At 56.0% G+C, this 21,284-nt stretch overlaps 1 protein-coding gene and 1 long non-coding RNA gene across 6 annotated transcripts in view; one reads left to right on the forward strand and one right to left on the reverse strand.

The window, feature by feature from the left end:
* Positions 1-453: 453 nt before the first annotated feature.
* LGR6 (leucine rich repeat containing G protein-coupled receptor 6) overlaps positions 454-21,284 on the forward strand; it is a 121,221-nt gene continuing 100,390 nt past the window's right edge. Inside the window, exon 1 of one of the 5 annotated variants that reach the window (XM_023247376.2) lies at positions 454-1,014. In XM_023247376.2, coding sequence (XP_023103144.2) covers positions 803-1,014 — 212 coding nt within the window. In that variant the 5' untranslated portion in view covers positions 454-802. The other 4 variants (XM_011290944.4, XM_023247375.2, XM_023247377.2 and 1 more) reach the window with 4 other exon arrangements.
* On the reverse strand, positions 11,980-17,716 carry LOC109495698. The gene is made up of 4 exons (XR_002151313.3): positions 17,117-17,716; positions 16,230-16,455; positions 12,324-12,475; positions 11,980-12,085 (listed from the first exon to the last, which is right to left on the reverse strand). It is a non-coding gene; the product is annotated as an uncharacterized LOC109495698 (long non-coding RNA).

A 21,284-nucleotide genomic window follows, 5' to 3' on the forward strand; every position in this document is an offset into this window, starting at 1 on the left:
CCTCAGTGAGAAGACCCCTCTTCGTTGCCTACCACTTTTCTCTCTCCATACCTTTCACGGCCTGATCCCTTTGGGGACAACGCCTCACTGCCCTCCTCCAGGAAACAGGGTGACAAGGACAGACTCTGAATTCCAGTTCTGGGGCTGCACCCCCCCCCCCCCCCCAGCCGTAAGACCTTGAACAAATCACTTCCCTCTTGGGTCTCAGTGTGGAAAATGTGGTAGAGGGTTGGGGGCCTATGGGAACTCTTAAGGTTGCTTGCATAGGGCCTCCTCCAAGTCCCATGTGACCGGGTGGCTGACCCTGCAGGCAAGAGGGTCCCCAACCCACAAGTGTAGGCCCTGGGGACATCACATCCTTCCAAACAAGTGCAAGTGCGGGTCCCTGACATGCTCTCTCCGCTCATTCTCTTAGGGTTTCTTTGCCTTTTTTTTTTTTTTTTTTTTTTTTTCCTTTCCTGGATGAAATTCCTGCCAGCTCCGAAGGAAGGAGGGAAGGGGAGCGAGCCGCAGCGCCGAAAGTTTCCTTGACTCCTCCTCCGCCTGTGTCTCCCTCCCTTGCCAAGCCCAGCCTGTGAAACTGAATAACGAAGATCACTCAACAATGCCTGCCCCTCTCTGACTGCACCGACCCGCGCTCCCCGCCGCTGCCGCCGACACCCAGCAGAGCCCGCGGGGCGGTCCCCACCGACGGCGCTGCCCGCCGGGCCCGGCCGCGGGCCCCAGAGGCGAGCAGCGGCTGCCACCGCGCCGGTGCGCTCGCCCGTCCGCCCGCCAGGTGCCTCGGCCGCCGGCCGCCGAGATGCCCAGCCCGACCGGACTCCGGGCGCTGTGGCTTTGCGCCGCGCTGTGCGCCTCCGCGCGCGCCGGCGGCGCCCCCCAGCCCGGCCCGGCGCCCGCCGCCTGCCCGGCTCCCTGCCACTGCCAGGAGGACGGCATCATGCTGTCGGCCGACTGCTCTGAGCTCGGGCTCTCCGCCGTGCCCGGGGATCTGGACCCCCTGACGGCTTACCTGTGAGTACTGGCCCGCACGTCCCTCCCTGCTCCTCCCTGGCCGCCCGCTAGCGCCGGCCTCGGGGTAGGGCACCTGCCAGGCTGGTGCCGGGAGGCGCGGGCATCCGGGGAGGGCTCTTCCCCTGACAAGTGGACTGCTGCGGGACTGGGGTGGGGCGCGGCTGTGGGAGGGGGCGAGTCAGACTGAAAATCAGGCTGGCCTGCCTTGGAGTCTCAGTGGCTCCCGTCTGGGGGTTCACTGTGGGAGCTCAGGCTTGGTGAGAGGTGGGTGTCTGGACCCTGGAGCTGGAGGGCCCCGGGGCTGGCCGGCCCTCCTCTTGCTGCTTTCGCCTCCAGCACGGCAGTGCCTAGGAAGGTGGCTGAGGACAAAGCTGACTGAATTGGTGGTGGAGGAGAGGGGAGGGGCTCCAGTGGGGTGCGGAGATCCTCCTCTCCTCTGCCCAGTAGGGAGAGCACGGCCGTCGTGGTGAGGCTGGGTGGCCTTGGTGGGGGGACCCCAGAAGCTGGGAGGGGGGCCTTGCTCACTCTTGGCTTCTCCGAAAGGGACCCTGTCAGCACCATCTCCCTCTGCTGAGGCCTCCTGGCTCCCCCAGGGGCCTCCCTGAAGTCATGTCCCAAGAGGCCGTGTTGGAGACACTAATTTGTGGGCAGGCGCCGAGGCTGAAAACCAGAGAACCATTTTTAGAGCTGAGTTGGGGTGAGATGGCGTGTGAAGGGGACCCTGTTGGGGGCAGCTGTCCTGAGGAAGGCTCAGAGGCTTCCCCTCAGAGCCTCAGGGCTGGGGGCACTCACTGCTTCCACCTGCGCAGGAGGAGGGTGTGAGAGCACATTCCAGACTACCTAACTCCACCCCCACCCCTGCTCTGGGGAAAGGAAACCTGCTCCCCCCCCCCAGCCCCCCCCCCCCCAAGCCCCAGCCCTGTCCAGGCTCCTTCACCTTTTCTTAAGGAGTTCAGGTGGGAAAATCTGGGACCATCTGTCCCAGGCGTAGGCTGTGGGGCTCCAGGACCTGGGATCTCTGAGGAAGAGGGGGCTGGGCTAGTTTTCACAGGGGTCCAGCACGTGTTTGTTGAGCTCAGGGCGATCAGTTGTGATGGTGTCCTGGCAGCATGTGGAGGGTCCGAATTGCAACCCTTCATGGGGCTCCCCTCCCAATCCTTCTGTCCTTAGTTGGATGTCCCTGTTCACTTGAAGAGACATAGGCTGGGGACCAGGGCAGGGAGTGAGAGGAGAAAATAGTGTCCATATTCCAGAAGGGCAAATTGAATCCTTCACAGCCCAGGGGGTGGAGGCAGGGGCAGATACTCTGAGGACTGGAGGGCTGTGAGGGTGTCCCTGCAGCTGCCAGAGGAGGACTGACAACCCCCATGCCTGCGACAGCTAGGGTGGCCCCACTTTTGCCATTTTATACATTGGGGGTATATGACATTGTTTTATTTGAAGGCAGGATTCTGTGGCTAGAAAGAGTTTGGGAATGGCATCTGTAGAGTCTTTCTCTGGGGGTGGGGGGAGCAGAAGGAAGATCCCTTTCCTGAGTTGAAGGAGCCTTCTTCCAGAGATTGGTTGCTCCTTTCTCAGCACCTATCTTTCCAGGTGGACTCTTTTTCTGGAAGAACTTGGGGAAGGAGAGGTACAATGTCGTGGGCTCCGGAATATTGGAGGGAGGTGGTAGAAAACCATGTCCCCTGCCCTGGGTGGCAGAAGGATCCCATGTGGAAGGTGGATGAAGAGGTCTCTGCTGGGGGCAGCTGGCCTCAGGGGGGCTCAGGGGAGGAGCCTTCTGTTTTGCTTCTCAGGAGAGCAGCCTGGTCACAAATGCATTGAAAGTGAAGCACGCGTGAGGGTTGTCACTGAGAAGAGCAAAGACAGAGACATTGTGGGGCTCCTTTCCTTCTTAGCAATGATAGGAAATGCCCAACCTGGCCTTGCCTCAAGGAGCCCAACTCTAACCGAGGCTGGTGCAGATTTGCATTTGATGATGGACCCAGCAGTGCCTTTCTGTCTGGGCCCCCAAACCCTGGTTCCTTCCCAGTTCTGCCACCCACTGAGTCACTGAGCTCCTCTAAGCCTCGGGTTCGTCATTTGTATATGGAAGGAAGTGGGTGGGTAACAGGGAGGATTAAATGAGATAATATGCCTGTGTAAATTCCCCAGCGCGGTGCCTGACACACAGGGGGGTGGGGGTGGGGTTGTAGAAATAGTGGCTGTTATTATAATGCCTGCTGTTGGGTGGAGATGGATGCAAGCTCCCAGGACCCTTCACACGAGAGGGAAACTGAGTCCAGGGATGATGAGTAGGGAACTCAAGGGAATGGTCTGTGGCAGGAAGAAAAATGTGTGCTCCCTAGCACTGTGGGTGCTAGTCTTGGTCAATGCTTGGTTGTTCTAGGGGCCTGGGATCCAACCAGTTGGTTGACAGTGGGGGTGGGGGGGGGGATGGGAGAGGAGTGGACACTTCAGTCTTCCTAACACAGGGTCAAGAAGGAGAAAAGTAAGCTTAAAACACCTGGTGTCCAGAGCAGGCCAGAGGGTTCTTGAAGATCCCTAGAAGGAGCCATAGGTTGAACCCTAGGAGGCACCAAGAAACTATGGGCTCCAGAAGATACCTGCGGGTCCTTGACCTGCCCCGGTAAAAAGTACTTCACATCTGTTTCCCCACCCTGGAAAGGTGAGAGTCTCTCATTCCAGCCAGCTACCCTTCATGGTGCACACACCTCCACCTTCCTCCACCTTGGTTCTTGGGAACACTGGAACGTCTTCTTTGCACCCAGCTGCTATCCTTTGCTTTGACACCCAAGTCCAAAAATTATGACTCTTTTGGGGTCCGATGCCAGCCCTGTTTGATCAGGGTTGGGAGGACAGACTTCAAATACCCACGGTCTTTCAGGCATCTCTCATTAAAAAAAAAAAAAAATCTCCTCCCGAGCTGAGTCTCCATGAGCCTCACTGGAGTTTGGACCTTGTCCCTGGGTAGGGCCTGTTCTGGGAGCCCACCTGGCGGAGAGGGAGCTTTGGCATTCTAGTCTGATGGTGACGTGAAGACATGACGCCTCTTGCCATGTTCCACCCCCCAGACACACAGCGAAGGGGCGGGAGGGTCCGGACGGCAAATACTTGTCCCCGACCGGGAGAATCTGAGTAGTTACACTGAGCTCCTCCTCTTGCTCCCAGAGTCAAGCGGTATCGGGGGCAGACGGTGGGAGAAAAACTGCCTTGGGAGATTGTAACAGGCCCTACACTTGCGGTTACCCCTGAGTACCCCTAGCCATCTCCCACTATTCCTGCTCCCAGGGCTAAGGGAGGGGCTGCCCCTCCATGCAGCCTTAGTCAGACCCCTTATCAGCCTCTTGGGACTTCGCTCCCCTTAAGACTGCCCGTGTTAACCACTAAGCTTGTTTGAAAGGTCAGATGGTGTGTGTGTGTGTGTGTGTGTGTGTGTGTGTGTGTATGTGTGTGTGAATTCTAGATAATCTCCATCCTCTTCATCACTGCCTGGGGAATGTCCATGACCAGATGGAGGCGGGCCGCTGCGGGAGGGCAGAGGGATTGAGGGCATGGGCATTGGCCTCAACAGACCAGGGGAAGAGTCATCACGAAGCTGTGTGAACCTGGACCAGTTGATCTGTGACTTAGTTTCCGCACCTGTAAGTGGAGGAACCTCATAGGGCTGCTGTGTGGATTCGCTGAAGTAATGTTTGTAAAGGGTTTGGCACAGTCTGTGGCTCGTGGGAAGGGCTCAATCAGTGTCAGCCAGTGTTGTTATTAGGGTGACCAGGGCCAAGAAGTGTTAGCCATGGAAGTCTTCCTGGAGGGGGAAGTCCTGGAGCTAACCTCGGGAGGAGAAGAGGAGCACTGTTCTGTCGAAGAGTGGAATGGTGTGTGCGCGCGCGCGTGTGTGTGTGTGTGTGTGTGTGTCCGTGAGAAGGAAGAGTGGCTGGCAAGGAGACAGAAGTCTCTATGCTGGGAACCCAGAGTAACTGTAGTTTTCTGCTGGCTGGTGCGGTCTTAGAGTGTCAGGGGCAGGAGGGGGGCAACGGGTGAAAGACCCCAGCCTACTCCCAACATGCCCAGATGGGCCTTGCAGGGCCTGTCACATGAGGACGCAGGGAAACGTGCAGCCTCAGTGGACAAGAACCGGCCTCGGGCAGCATGAACCCCCGGGGGCGCAATGTGCCAGGTCTCGTTTCTCACCTCCAAGGCTACCTTTCCTAGGTGGGGCCTTGGAGCCCGAAGGGAAACTAGAAAGTCCCCCTTTCTAGTAGATTCTAAGAGCCTGAGCTGTCCCCGCCTTTCTGAAACTTGGGATTTGGGAGTTCTAATCCTCAGTCCCTCAGTTGCCGTGATGCAAGCTCCCAGACCTTTCTGGACTTCAGTGTTGACACATTTCATTGCAAACCTAGAAGAGGAGAGGCAGGGAGAAATCAACTCTGAGCCTGCTCTCCTGATGCGGGAGGGAGAAAGCCCCCAGGGAGAGCTTGGCGGAGGTGGGCAGTAGGGGAAAGGGACAGAGGGAAGGTGGGGGGGTGCGGAATCTGGGCAGCACGGAGACCAGGGCAGAGAGGAGAAGGGCGAAGCAGGGGAGAGTGATTCCAGGAATGGGCTGCCAGCCTTGTTCCAAAGAGGAGCCTGAGGGGCCGGGCCCATCAGAGGGCAGTCCTGGGGGGGTCGCCGGAGGAGAGTGAGTGTGTGAAGAAGCCAACACCCCAGTTCAAAGGAAAGGCAGGAAACAACCCTAGGCAAAAGAAAAAGGAAACCTCTTTGCTCTGGCAGCAGCGGGCGCTGGGCGCGGCCGGGTGGGGCGGCTGGCGGAGGAGAAGAAGGCCTGGCTCGGAGCAGAGCTGGCCCCCAGCCCGCCCCCCGCTCGGCCCCCCCGCCATGTCGTGGGCCCTCAACCCTGATGGCCCCACACGTGCCGCAGCCCGCTTCCCACACTGACCCGTGCCCACCAGGCAGAGACACGCACAGGGCACAGGACAGGGTGCCACGTGGGGAGGCCCTGCCCGGGGACCGCGGGGCTCTGGCTCTGCGTGCGGGCTCCAGTCCCCGCCCCACCGTCTATGAGCCACGCGTCTCTGGACAAGTCACTTAACCTCTCCACCGTTAGTTTCCTGCAATGATCAAATGAGGCAAATGATCTACTGAGGCCCAGAAAGAGAATCAGAGAGCCACCTGTGACAGGGTGGGGATTTAAGGTGCCAGCGTGATCTTCTTCAGCCCCATCAGGTGGCCGGCCCACCTACCTTCCTGCCTCCCTCCCTCCCTCCCTCCCTCGCTCCTTCTGTCCTACTAAAGTCCCCTCCCGCTGACCTGCAGGGAAAGGGGCCTTTCACAGAGCCTGGTCTGCTCTTGGGCTCCCAGCCCCGGGATGATGGAAGAAGTGGTCCTCCTCACAGGGACCCCTGAGGAGATGCGCCCTGGCCTGGCACCTGGTGGGAGACTCTCCAGAGAGGAGAAGTCTAGGCTTCCAGATCACCCCTATCTGGAGAGTCCAACTTGTCCCCGGAAATGGAAGTTCCGTGAAATTAGAGCCTTCTCGGGTACGGCCTTGGGAAAGGAAGGGATGTCTGCCCTGGAACATGCCCTAAGGGACCGGTAAGGATTCTCCTCAGAGATCCAGCCCTAATGGGCTGTGTGACCTTAGGCTAGTAACTCGTTCTGTTGGGTGCAGGGCCAAGGACAAGGAGCCCTAGTGGCTGGGGCTTTGGGAAGGTACAAGAGACCAGGGGGTGGGGGAGAAATTTCCAACCCTCTTCCTCAGATCGGGAGTGATTTCTTTCAGCCAAACTGAAATGGATGCATTGACTCAGGGGCTGTCAGAATTGTGGGACCCCCTTCGTGCTAAGTAGTCCCTTGCTGAAAAAAGGGGGTGGTCCCTGATTTCTAAGGACAGTTCACGTCTCTCCTCCCGCCCTTCAGACATGGGAGAACAGGTCTCAGGAGGAGAAAAACACCCAAGAGGCCAAACTTGGGCAGGGAGCAGAGTTATTTTGGAAGCAGCAGAAGGACATGGTGGGGGGAGAGCTACGGGGTTGGCAGTGCGCCCCCCGGAGCCATGCCAGAGCAGGCCACGGGCGGCTGGCAGCGGGCAGGTGGGGGCTGGGCCCGGCTGCTCAGCGACGGGGCACCTCCAGAGCTGAGGTTTTCTTTGTGCCACTGTCTTCTTTCTCCTCCAGAGCCACTAGGAAGTCCTGTCTTTTGAATTCCCCGGGACCGGGGCCCCCTCTGATTAATTGGGTGAGATACAGAATCTAAGGCTGAGGCCAGGGAAACATAAAACCTGTGCCCGGTTCTATGCCTCTCCTGTCTGCTGGTGGGGATGCCTTCACAGCTGATGTTTTCATTCCCTGGACTGTAACTTTTCTTCTAGGAAGAAACCAGATTGTCAGGAAGGTCATTCTTGGGGCCCAGACAGACATATCTAGAAACTGCCATTGTGCCGCTGTCCCTGCCTTCACTGATAATGGTAACGGATGGCACGTACCGCGTTTATTTGAGCACTCCCCCGGCATCATCTCATGGAAACGCTGGGAGAGAGGTACTGGTGTTAGCCCCATCTTATGGATGGAGAGACTGAAGCTTTTAGATGTTAAGGGTCCGGCCTGAGGCCACCAGCCAGTGATTGCTGGTACCAGGATTTCAACCCAGGCAGTCTTTGCCCTGACCACTGTAGTGCCCTGCCTCTCAGGGGGTCAGAGCTGGGGGCTTCTGAGCCCTGAGGGGATGGGCAAGACTCTGGGCATGTTAAACTTGCAGGCTGAGCCGTCCCTCAGCCTATTCCAGCCTATTTCCAGCCTATTCCAGCCTATTTCCAGTTTCTTGTGTTTCTCAAGTGCCAGTGGCTTCGTTCCCCTCTTATTGGCCAGCAGTGTCTCGGGGAGCTCCTCTCTGGGGCTGCTTGAAGGGAAGATGTTGGGTCCTCTGTGAAGCAGTCAGGGTGGGGATAGGGATGTGACGGCAGATGGGGTAAGTTGGCTCACTGTACCAGATGGTCATGGGGCGCGTCCCCCAAGGACCAACAGTGAGGTCAAGAGCACTTCCAGGACAGGGAAGACTGGTCTGGCCAGGGGACGCCCTGGAGAGGGAGGAGAGACCCATCCTGAGTCCTGCAGAACTGGGGGATTCAGCCGGGGGGTGGGACAGGGAAGGCTCTCCAGGAGAAGGGAAAGCATGGGCCTCGAACACAGAACACTGTGGCTTCTGTTCCTTGATCACGACAGCCTTTTCTGTCTCACTCCTCGAGGCAGGATATTCCAGAGCAGGGCTCTCAGCCTTTTTCTCCTTGGGCCACACTTAAACACACACACACACACACACACACACACACACTCACTCACAACTGATTCAAGGTGTTTAGCAGCTGGGATAAATCAACTAGTCTGCTCCCAGCCAAAGGCATCTAGCCAACCCCAGGCAGCATCTGGCCCCCCAGGGGCCGATACCCTCTCGACACACCTGGAAACACTGCTGTGGAGGAAGAAGCTCGTGTTTGCAGCCTGACTGCACAGGTTCAAATCGCATCTCCAGCACTAACTCGCTGTGATGGCCCTGCCTGATTGATTCTTCACTTTCCTGAGCCTCCACTTCTTAGCTTCAACATGGGCGTAAGAACACAAGCTCTTTGAAAGATATTCCTAATCTGGCAGCGTGCTCAGCACACAGCAGATGCCCAATACGTGGGAGCTGTTATTACCCACTCTGATCTCTCTGGGGAGAAGCACCTGGCAGGAGAAAGTGAGGCAGGCACAAGGTGGCTCTGCGTCTCACCTAGGCACCTCTGTCAACCTAGGGCTTTGCTGGGAATGAGACGCAGAGGGTTGGTTCTAGAACACAGTTCTCTGCATCCTCTCCTCCAGTGTACCCTCCCCTTTGCCCTTGGAGGTGCTGGAGGAGGTGGAGCGTCCCTGAGAGTGTCCAGACAGGCGGATGGGAGGAGGGTGCTGAGTGCCTTCCATTACACTGGTGTCAGGGATTTGGACACGGTCCCTAGGCTCAAAGCCAAAGCAGTGAGACCACTGAAGGGGGGCGAGGGCAGCAGTGGTTGTGCACAGGAGGTGCCATCACCGCTCCCATCTATCACCCCAGCCCAGTACATTGCTGGGGTCACCACAGGGCAGGGAGGGGGTGCTTGTTTAAGTGGTCTACGGAGGACCAAGAATGTCGAGGTTTATTCCACTTCCCCATATGATTTGCAAGCCTGAATTGTCCCCCGACCTGAGTTACCATTGACTCCTGGGAAACGGGCCAAAGGCAGCAGCCGCTAAGGGGCTTTTAACACCTCCTGTAGGAAGAAAGCCTTCCCAGGTTGACCCAGCCTAAGGATTCTTTTCCCCAGGTCTCTGGGTCTCTCGCAATTTGCTTCATGTTCCTTTGCATAGAAGACTGTGCAGGGCAGTGGGGATATCTCTGTGGGTAGAGTGCGTTTAAGCCCCGTCTAAGCACTGTTGCCAAGGAGCGCTGTTCCAATTCGGATAATACCCTCACCCCAGCTCATGTTGAGGTCTCCCTGTCCCTTTTGTTAATGGTCAGTGATAATGCCGCTCAAACTGTCAAGCTGTGTGGGGAGCAAACATTCATTTGTTCACTTAGCGGACGTGGGCTGTCTGCTGTCTGAGAGAGCGCCCCGCTGAAGGCTTCCTCATGCATCCACCCTGTGGGGCTGGTGTCCTCCTTCCTCCCCTTTCAGACAGGGAGCGGGAGAGGGGGGGACACCCAGTGAAGAGATAGAGCCAAGGTTGGAGGTAGGCTTGGGGGCTCCAAAGCCCGTGCTCTTTGCCCTGGGGGCTCGGAGGAGGAGATAAGACAGGCACACGGATAACTGTGACACATTTCAGGGAGTGAGGCGTGCACCAGGCAGGTCCAGATAAGGAACAGCGGGGCAAGCGCACGGAGGAAGGAAAACTCATGCCGAACTGATGCCATCGACCCAGAAACCCCTGGAGGGGCAGTTGTGCAAGGGAAAAACCACAGGGGTGGGCGTTAAAAGCCCTAGATTGACGCTCATTTGCAAAACAGAATAATCATCTCTCCCTGATGAAGTGGTTGTATTAAGCAAGGTCCTGCCTGGAAGAGCGCTTAGCGCATAGAGGATGTTATTTCGCCTGCTGTGAAAATATCAAGTAGGACTGCATAGTTGTGTGTGTTTATGGGGTGTGTGTGTCCATCTGTCTGTCCACCTGACAAAGGCTGTCTGTCTCATCAGATTCAGGGCGCCTGAGGGCAGGGGCCATGTCTCTTTGCATTAGAAGTTGGAGCTCCTAGGGGAAGAGGGGCCATACCTCAGGCTGCAGACAGGGAGCTTCCAGAAGGGCAGGATCTGTGCTCCTGGTTCCCTTCCTCTTAGGACCACATCACAACTCTCTTGTTCAAATGCCAGCGCACACACACACACACACACACACACACACACTCTAGTACCGGCCCCTACCTGCAGGGGGCACTCTGAACAGGGCCACAAACAATACAGGACTATGCATTCAGTCTTTCTCCCTCCCCCTTAGCTCCAGATCTGGGGCAGCCCAGGGGCGGGGGTGTCTGAGGATGGGGAGGTGGATCGAGTGTCCAGGGATTGCGAAGATTGAGGCAGGAAGGGGCCGTAAACGAATCCCTTGCCTTTGTGGTGGACAGAGCCGATTAGGAGGCTGGGAGGAGACAAGAAAGGAAGGGGACTATTGTCTCCGACAAAAGCAAGAGAGAACGAGAATTGGGACAGGGCCTGGGCTGCCCGCCCTCACTTACCTGGGGGCAGACCCAGGAGAGTCTGGAGCTAGGAGCCAGCTCCTTTCTCAGCCCAGACTGGACCCCAGCTCTCCCAAACACCAGCCTTGCACTTGTGAGCTGGGTGACTAGGGCGAACCCCCTAAACCAAGGCCCGCTTTACAGACATGCCTCCTCTCCAGTCACACAGGCCCTTGTCTGGGTTCACGCTTCGCTGCCACCACCATACAATTCGTAATAATTTTGTAACTAGCAGCCCTGCATTTTTATTTTGCCCTGGGTCCTGTAAACTGTTCCACGCTGACCCTCTCTGAGCCTCCTATTTCTAGTGTGTAGGATGAGGAATCTCTTAACCAGCCTCTCTTTCCAAGTGGTCATGAAGTCAAATGAGACCCCTTCTCTGTGCTCTGCACTATGATCCCTAACATGCCAGATACAGGTCTTCTGTTCTCACACTCAGGACGGACGTGGGGACAGGGCAGGAATGGGTGGGGGCAGGGGGCGCCTGAGGGACGCCACAGGGTAGAAAAGGCAGCCTCTGTCCAGAGGTACCTGAGGTGGCCTCGGGGCTGGAAGGCACACTGAGTATCACTGGGCTGGAGACGATCTTTGGCCTGAGCGTGGCATCTGCAGGGGGTGAGGCTGAGGGGGTGCCTGTGCCGAGGGGAGGCACAGAGACCACCTGCATCCTGGTGTGTCTACGGATGAGCCAGTTGTCAGACTCTGGTGGGCAAGACCATTGTTTGAACTGGGAAGGCCTCTGTGTGTGTTTTCCCCCTTTCCAGTTTTTCATAGTTAAAATTTTTTTTTAAAAGGGACAGAGACAGAGCACGAGTAGGGGAGGGGTGGAGGGAGGGAGACACAGAATCCAAAGCGGGCTCCAGGCTCTGAGCTGTCAGCACAGAGCCCGATGCGGGGCTCGAACCCACAAACCGTGAGATCATGACCTGAGCCGAAGTCGGACGCTTAACCGACTGAGCCACCCGGGTGCCCCAGTTTTTCATAGTTTAGCAGAGTAGTTAAATGTATGAGCCCAGCTCTCCAGGGCTCAGACCCTGCCTCTGCCTTTTACCAGTCTTTGGGGAAGGATTTACTCTTTGGTGCCTTAGTTTCCTCACCTGTGCATGATATGGATGTTAATGATACCCACCTCCTAGGGCTCTTGGGAGGGTTGAATGAGTTAATAAATGGAAAGTGCTTAGAATGGTGTCTGACGCATAGTAACCTCAATGGGTGTGAACTATTATTATTCATTTATTCAACTGACAGACGTTTATGGAGTGTGTGCTCCCTGGCAGGACAGCTGTGCTCCGCACCCATATGATATTAACAGTTCTCCACCTACAAGCCACAGCGGCTGGTCCAGGGGGGAGACAAAGATTTAGTGCCACCCTGTGTGAGCCCCCCTCAGGATATGCTCCCACCCCGCTGCACTGCCCTGTTCTCCCCCCCCCCCCACACCCAACTCTCCCACCCTTCTGCTGTGGTTTTTCTTCCTACTGTGCGGTGAGGGGCTGCACATTCTGGAAGAATGGGGGGGTGTCAATAGGTCTCCTCCTCCAATTTGGTCTGAAACCCCCCTGCCCCCTGCCCACCTGTCGCTGTAGGTCTGCTCTCTGTTTGGTGGAGTTGAAGTCAGGAGACCCTGGGCTAAAATTCTGTCACGGCCACCAACTTGCTGAGTGCCTTTGGACAAGTCCTCTGGTCTCTTCAGGCCTGCTTCCTGTTGGGCTGGCAGTCCCTGATCCTAGGATGTCGTAGAGAAAAATGATCACGTATAAATAAAGAGGCAGAGGGAAGGGAGGGGGAGAAGGAGCACAAGTGAGGCCATGTTGAGACGGTGGGATGAGGAAGGTGCCAGGGTCCCCGGAGATTTGCAGCTTCACTCAGTGAGACTTGAGATCCCGGGGGCTGGGACAAGGCATGGCCATCACCAGCACCTCCAGGGCTGCGTGCCCAGCCAGAACAAGGCCCCCCATTAACTATGTGCAGCCAGCGGAAAGAGGAATGCCCACCCCCCCGCCAGCCGACGCCACGCCAACCCTCGTTTCGTTGCTGGCTCCCCTGATCTGAATGCAGAAGCCCAGGGTGCCGCCTCTCCCTCTGCCTGCCCTGCCTCTACCTGCCAGAAAGTATTAGCCTCACCCTCCAGATTGGCATGGGGGTGCAAAGGCACCATGCTGCGGGGGCCCGGGGGACCTGCTGGGGGTGGGGCTTGGGGTCAGGAAATACCTGGGCTAACCCCTAGAACCCTGGTGTGCCCAGTGCTGATGGACAGCCCCGGGACCTGTAGGGGGGCCGGGGGCGGGGGCGGGGAAAGAGTGTAGTAAAAGGAAGAGGTTTGGAAATTCAGACTCTTGCCCCGGGAGCCCTCCTGAAGTTTTGCTGCAGCCCCCAGCCCCTAACCCTGGCTGGAAACCACCGCACACGGACAGACCAAGTCCTTCACCACTCCACCACTCGTTCAGTGTCGCCCCTCAAGAGCGTGATCACTGGGAAGTTCTTCCTGGTGTCCCTCCTCCTTCCTGCTGCACTACCCCTGAGTTTCCTTCCTCTTTTGGGCAGAGGGGAGAGAGCCAGCAGCTACCCCTGCTTTGTTAGCCTCAAAGGCCCTGGTGGATGGACTGGAGGAACATGAGCACGGAGGCAGCCTCAGAGGCAGATGTGGTGTGGTCCCCAGGGATCCTGGAGGGGCTGCTGAGGCCGCCGAGGGTCTCTGCCCACCCCTCCACGGGGACCACAGAGCGCTGCAGCTCCCTGCCCCACAGCACTCAGGGCTGCGGTCAGCTGTTCAGTGCCCCTGTGGCCCTAGCGTGCGGGGAGGGGGCAGAGTTGGTGAGTGGAGCGAGGGCCAGATTTCAGCCTCTGCTTGGCCTCTTGGCCAGGCCACAACTGGACCTCTCTGTGAGTCAGTCGGATCAATACTTAGCAAAAAAGTGATTGGAAAACTATGAGGGGCTGCTTACAGACGATTTATGCCATCTAGTCCCTTGGATCTCCCAAAGCCTTTTTACTCTAAGTACGTGCTTTAGACCAGCAGTGTATTTAGACCACTGGGAACTGCGAGAGTGTGCGAAAGCTCAGGCCCTACTCCAGACCTACTGAGTCGGAATCTGCATTTCAGAGCGTGCCTGGCACTTGCCCTAAAGCTTACCCTTGCAATAACTCAGGTCATCAGTTCAGTCTCTGGCCAGCCACTCTCCTCCCACTCTCTCACCCAGAATTGCTTTAACTTGCTTTAACCTCATTTGTACTTGGGTGACGCACCGTTGGCTTACGTCTAGGGTGATAAGAAAGAGCCCCTAGGACATCACTGTGAGTTACTGCAAGAATGTGGTGGAGAAGTGGGTCCAGACAACAAGTCTGCAGCTCTGGGGCCAGTCTTTGGAGAAAACCGGGGAAACAGCAGCTTGATTTAGGATGCAAGGGGCTGACTGAGATGTCTCTGCTTCAGGAAAACCTTCCCCAATCCCTCAACCTGGGAGAGGGCTCCCCAAGGTGTCCTGCTCTGCCCCAGGGCTTGTCCCCTCTGGGTTCTAACTTCTGTCTACTTGTCTGTTTCCCAAACCAGGCTGGGTGCCCCCAGGAAAGCAGGGCCCCAGCTGCCAGTGCCCCCTGGCATCCTCAGCGCTGGCATAAGCGCCTTGCACATAGGTGCTCAAAAATATTGGTGGAATGAATGAGGAAAAGAATGAATGGACGAATAAGCTAATGAATGGCGAGAGGCAGGAGGCACAGAGCAGAAACCAGCCTAGGCTGAAGCAGATGTGCTCGCCTGAGAGAGTGCCGGGAGGGAGGCCACCCTCGTCAGACCTGGTGATGGCCCTAACCTGGCTCCCCCACAGGCCGGAGGTGTGGCATCCAACCCAGACGGCTGCGGTGAGCGCGGAGCCGTGCTGGGGAGCCTCTTAAGCTGCCAGTTAGCCAGCTCGTGGCCAGGCTTGGGTTTCATTAGAGTGAGGCATCTGTTCTATAAACCCTTCTACTTAGAAGCTTTTGCCTTTCCTGTTCGTTCTCCTTACTATTTTTTTCTTTTTAAAGAACACTTCTTTTGAAAATTTCCATCCAGTTTCAAACAAGCTAAGACAAAGGTATGTGCCTGCCCCTGGGCTTGGATGGAGAGAGGGCTCCAGTAACTTGAGGTTCTTCAATCTCCTGTTGCGTATCCAGTTCTCACCTAGGCTCTGAAGGTCCAGGATGAGTAAGCCCTGTGGTCTGCGTTAAGAGAGATCTCAGGCTGGTGGGTCAGAAAGTTACCACCTTGGAAGTGCTTAGATGAGGATATGCACGGGTTGGTTGTGGGGGTACTCAGGAGGTGGGGGGCGGCAGTGGAGAGGAACGTGTCCCACCGTGGAATCCTGTGACGATCCAGGCTGCTGGGGCCCATTGCCAGGGAACTCTGGGAGGGAAGCATGAGAACACCAAAGCCCTTACCATGCCAACAAATGTCGGCGAGTGTTTATTGAGCACCTACTATGTCCCAGAGCCTGGGCAATGTACTAGGGATACACAGATGAAAATGAATCATGGAACTAAATTTCTGATTTAAATTCAATAAGGTAGAGGGGTGCCTGGGTGGCTCAGTCGGTTGAGCAGCCGACTTCGGCTCAGGTCATGATCTCGAGGTCCATGAGTTCGAGCCCCACATCGGGCTCTGTGCTGACAGCTCAGAGCCTGGAACCTGTTTCGGATTCTGTGTCTCCCTCTCTCTGACCCTCCCCCGTTCATGCTCTGTCTCTCTCTGTCTCAAAAATAAATAAACGTTAAAAAAATTAAAAAAAATAAATTCAATAAGGTAGAAAGTTGAGAAGTGTTGACAAGACACCATGGGCATCCAGAGGGAACTCTTAGCCAGGGTTAGAGCTGGAAGCCTTAGTCAGCTTAAGGTTCGAGGAAGAGTCTTTTCCAGAATGAGTCTCTCTTTTTTTTTTTTAAACTAACTTTTTATTTAAGAATAATATACAGGGCAGGGGCGCCTGAGTGACTCAGTCAGTTAAGTGTCTGACTTCTGCACGGGTCATGATCTTGCAGTTTGTGAGTTCGAGCCCCGCGTCAGGCTCCGTGCTGCCAGCTCAGAGCCTGGAGCCTGCTTCGGATTCTGTGTCTCCCTCTCTCTCTGCCCCTCCCCTGCTCACGCTCTGTCTCTGTCTCTCAATAACAAATAAATGTTAAAAAATTTAAAAAAAGAATAATATACAGGGCAGAAAAGACTACCTGTCACCTGGTAAAGAATGAATACACTGGCATTAGCAGCACTCAGAACAAGAAACAGAATGTCCACAGCTTTCCAGAAGCCCTCCACCTGCCATGCCTTCTAGTCTCTACCTGCCCCCACAAGGGTAACCGCTGTCATGATTTCTAACAACATAGGTAAGTTTTGCCTGTGTTTTGCACTTTATATAAACAGAGCGCTATTTTATATGTGGCTTCTTTCCCTCATTGTGTTTGAAGATTTGCCCAGGCCACGCTGTTGCTTGCAGCCATAAGTCACTCACACTCACCTGCCGCATGTATTTGCTTTGGGAGAACGCAGCACGTTCCATCCATTCTACTGCTGATGGGAGCCTGACGCTTCCCAGTGTGGGGGCATTATGGATAGCGCGGCCACGGTGGTTTTGTCCAGGCATCGGTGAGCATATGGATGTGTTTCTGTTGGTTATACACCCAGGAGTGCAAGTGCTGGGTCACAGATCCCGCGGTGGGGTCTTCAGGGTCAGGATGAGTTTCCTAGGCGAGGTGTGGGAAGGGTCACCAGCTTCGTCTGTGGCATCAGGAGGGAGGCCAGTGGCGGAGGAGAGGGACGGGGCAGGGAAGCCTGCAGCAGGGCCACAAGGACCAGCAGTATCCCGAGACCCTTCTGACTGTTTACTGTATACTTTCCAGTGGCTCCTATTACAAACTACCGTAAACCGGGTGGCTGAAAATAACAGAAATTGATTCTCTCACATGCTGGAGGCCAGAAGCCCAGAGTCAAGGTGCCAGCAGCACGACACTCACTACAGAGGCTTTAGGGGAGAATCCACCGCACCCCTCTTCTAACTCGTGGCGGCTGCCAGCTTCCTTGGCTTGTGGCCACATCACTCCAATCTCTGCCTCTGTCTCCCCATCAACTTCTTCTCTGTGTGTGGCTTATAAGGGCACTTGTCAAGGGCCCCCTCAAATGATCCAGGATGCTCTCCTCATTTCAAACTCTTTTTCTTAATTACCCCTGTCAGGACCCTTTTCCTCACTAAGTATGGTCACATTCACAGGATCCAGGGATTAGGACACAGACATCTTTTGGGGGGGCCACCATGAAGCCTAGTGTACCAGCCCTCACTGCCATCCTCAGTGTCCCGGCCCAGTTCCCCCCTTTGCAAAGCTCTCAGGCCACTTTCTAATGGCCAACCTGTCCCTGCTGACCACCACAGGCCAGGCTTTCTCCTGATCCTCAGGCACTTGAGATTCTTCCAGCACTAACGTCCAAGGCTCTGTCCAGCTGTGTCTGGACAACTCTCCTCAGGTTGCGGCGTCCTCCCCGTCTGCCTCCTCCGTGCTCAGCGAAGCTCTGCACACAAGGGCACTAGGAACAAGGAACTTAGGCTGAAGGCATCTTTCCAGCAGAGTCCGGTCCAGCCCAGGGCACCTTGCCCATGGCATGCCGGTGGCCAGCCCTTCTCCATGTCCCCTCTCCCCGATATCACCACCTCAGAGGGAACCTGGCTATTACCTTGTCCCAGAGCTTCTGTGGTAGTCCTGATTACACACACACACACACACACACACACACACACACACACACCACAGGGAGGAGGGAGGAGCTTGGAGGAAGGGGAAGGAGCCCAGCCCTTTGCTCTTCCTTGGAGGAGGCCTGGGAGACAGGAATGCCTTTGGCTGGGGGACCCTGGCCAGAGATCAGAAGATCAAAGGATGCGAAGATCAGGGCTGGGGCAGGTGGCACTCACTTGGAAGCATCAGAGAGAAGCAGCAGCTGGTGCCTCCTAAGGGCAGGGCTGACCCAGAATGCCCCCCCCCCCCCCCCCCCCCCCCCCCCCCCGCCTCCCTGCCCCATTTCCGTTGTGACCCTACTGTGCTGCTCCCCCAGGAGGCAGGGCTCTGGGGGTTGAATGCGGGGGAGGGGGGAGATGCTAACTAGCATCTATATGCCACTTGGGAGGCACAGCCACTACCCCCGACACCCAAGGACACGCTCACGCAACCCTCACAATTCCCGTAAGAGACACCGTGACATAACGCGTTAGAGATGCAGAAACCGAAGCTCAAAGAGGAAAGGTAACTTGTTCAATGTCAAACAACTGGTAGGTGGTGGGGCCAAGTCACAAACTCAGGCAGGCTGACACCGCAGCCCACAAACTACTACACCCTAACGGAAGGCCCGGAACTCTGTTCAGTTCAACTGTAGCATGACGGAGGGAGGCTAGACTTCGGGAGGGACTCCTTGCCGGGCAGGGATGTTAGATCTAGATCTTGTATCTAGTCTTCCTACAAGTCTGATGAACCAAACAGGTAAGGGGTTGGAGAAGAGAGCAGGTTGTTGGGGCACAAGCCAGAATGTAGGACACAGGCAGCAGGACCGGAGAGAATCAGCAAGAAGGAGGCAGGAATCGCCCTGGGGACCGGGCACGCGGGACCTCAGGGGCCTGACAGGGCTCCGGATGGCAGGACTGCCCTCCCACCCCCACCGTGGCCGACTGGTGGTCAGCAACAGCAAGGTGAGGCGAGCCAGCCCAGGTGGGCTTGGAGGAGGGGAGCTGAGTTCCAGAAAGTTCCACTGGTGCTCGAAGCCCCTGGGAGTGAGACTCAGAGCAAGACACTTCCCAGGGGGTGGGGCCCTCCTGGGCAGACCCTCATCCCTCTGCGTTGTTCCCAGACCTGCGGCCTTGGCCCTGCTTCCAGGCCCTTCCAGTCCCAGGGGCTCACGCTGCCAGTGCCCGCGGAGGACCGAGCTGCCTCGCGGTGCGCACCAGCTCCTGTGTGCAGCTGGGTTCAACAGAGCAAAACGGTGGGGGGTTGGCTCTGCCGTTTATTAACTGCATGAGTAGATGTGAAGTAACTTAATATTTCCCAGTCCTCCTTTCTTCATTTAAAACGGGAATGAATAATGCTTCACTCCCTGGCTTGATAAAAGGATTAAATGAAATGAGACCGAGGATGTGCCAGAGCTCTGTTGAAAGGCTTTCAAATAGAGGGGAGCTGGAGAGGCAGAGGGGAGGGGTTGGACACGATTTGGGACTTTGGCATCAGAGGGATCTTGATTTTGCTGGGTCTCATCTGTAAAATGGGTCTGTAAAGCCTTTGGCACAGTGTCTGTCACAGCAAAGGTTCTGAGCTTGGCTTCTGCTCTCTCCCACTAGATTCAGGTTGAATCTGGGACTGGGTCCGATTTCGAACACCTCCTGACTAGGGTCTTGGTGCTGCCCCTGGCCGGGGTGGGGGTAGGTGGCAATTGGGTGCTCCTTCTTGTGTCTGTCCATGGAGGTAAGTGGAGTTGCTGGGTTGGGAATAGGAGGAAGGGATCCTAATGTGAAAGGGAAACTTCCATTTGGGATGTGAGGGTTGGGGGGGGGAGGGGAGGGAATGTGGTTCTGAATAGAGGGGCCTTTCCTCTGTTTTCCACCCCCAGACACACCCTGCCCCTTTATGGGGTAAAATAAAGGGTAAACGCAGCAGGATCTCAGCTAAACAAACAGGGCTCAGGGCTGTGGTCTGCACACAAAGGGGACTCCCGCCCTCTGGCGGCCCTAGTCCTTCCCACCTGTGCCTCCTCAGCTCCGCACCCCACCCAGCCCTTCTCCTGGGGGCCCCGGGGGGGGGTGAGCTCAGGGATGTCCAGTTCTGAGGAGGGACACATAGTTCTTCCCCGCAGGGAGGTCTTATCCGATGGGACGTCACAGTCCTCTCTAAGGTGCTTCCGGTCTGATAGGGCAGATAGAAGTCACCCATACATTCCCACGTACAGAAATGATGCCCTTCTAGATGGAGCCAGAGATCAGAATAAGGGCCAGAAAAGATGCTGGCCGGTGAGTGGAGACCAGAGCTTGACCCGATTAAGTGGACAGGTCCCCAGATGCATAGCCACTGCTGCCTTCCCTTGCTAGGTTTATGCTCTACCCTCCTCCTGCACATCTGTCTCACATACCTCCTCAGTCTTCCTGGCCAGGGTCTGCCCATGGCATGCCCAGCCATCCTTGCTGCATAGAAAATGGACCTTGAAGCTGGTGGTGGCGATGGCGTGTGTGTGTGTCTGTGTGTGTGACAAACACAGGTAACTGGGAGTCATGGAGAATCTCCCAGCCTGTGTGGGGAGACCAGGCACATGAATGAGCAATCTGAGACCAGGAGATGACAGTTTGTAGTCTAGGACAGGATTGTGTGGCCCAACTCTGTGACTGAACCCTCTGAGACCAGAGTCAAAAGGCTGTACGAATTAGTCTGAGGAGGCCCTGTGACACTCCAGCTGCTTGGTCCCAGCACTCGCCACTCAGGCTTGTAATTGTCCACAGTCTTGTCCTTGTTCCAACTGGACTGGGCTCTTTGAGGTCAGGGATCATACACTGGCCTCCTGGCTGTGCCGTCAGAATTTGAGGAGACCTACACCATACAGATGAAATAGCACTGCTACCCCGGAGCGACATTACCTGACTTCTGTGGTCTTTTCACCCAGGGCTAAAACTAAAACCAAAAACCAAACAAATGACAAAAACCCTTCTACTTTTCTCTCACCTGACTTCTAAGAATGTCTCCTGCCCAGGGCGCCTGGGGGGCTCAGTCGGTTAAGCGTCTGAGTTTGGCTCAGGTCACGATCTCACAGTCATGGGTTCGAGCGCCGCATCAGGCTCTGTGCTGACGACTCAGAGCCTGGAGCCTGCTTCAGATTCTGTGTCTCCCCCTCTCTTTGTTCCTCCCCAGCTCGTGCTCTCTCTCTCTCTCTCTCTCTCAAAAATAACTCAACATTAAAAATGTCTCCTTCCCTTCCCCTTATCCCTCCCTGCCCTACCTGAATTAATTGGGTCACCTGACGATGATGCTCTGGGTTTCCTGTATCTCCCTGGTTCAGTCTGACTTGAGCAAGCCTGGCCGTTGCTTAGCAACCACAGGGGACCTTCTCTCCCCTTACAAATGAGCTCCAAGTCCAGGTGCCAGGACCTCCCCGCCCAGCTCTCCAGCTTCTCTCTTACTGTCCACGTCTCGCCTCCGTTCCCTGCCCTCCTGCCACTCCAGGCAGGCTGGGAGACATGGTTGTTATAAACAAGGGAGCCAGAACATGACACGATGAAGCAATAGCCCTTTTATTTAAAACTACAGCACTTTTCTCACTTTGTGCAAAGCCTAAGAGAATGTGCTGTGCTGTCATGTGTATGAAGACAGATACACTTTATCCTGATTGGAGTACACTCCCTTGTTTGGAAATCTGGGAAAATTGCAGAAATCCAAGAGAACTTTGTGTTAACGAGTGTGCTTAGAATCTCAAAGACAGCAAGTACCACGTCATCTCTGATAAGGAGGTGCCATCTAGGGGAATCAACTGGGCAGGGAAGGCTGCTTTAGAAAACCCA

This window comes from Felis catus, chromosome F1 (genome assembly GCF_018350175.1).
Source record: "Felis catus isolate Fca126 chromosome F1, F.catus_Fca126_mat1.0, whole genome shotgun sequence".
NCBI lineage: Eukaryota > Metazoa > Chordata > Mammalia > Carnivora > Felidae > Felis > Felis catus.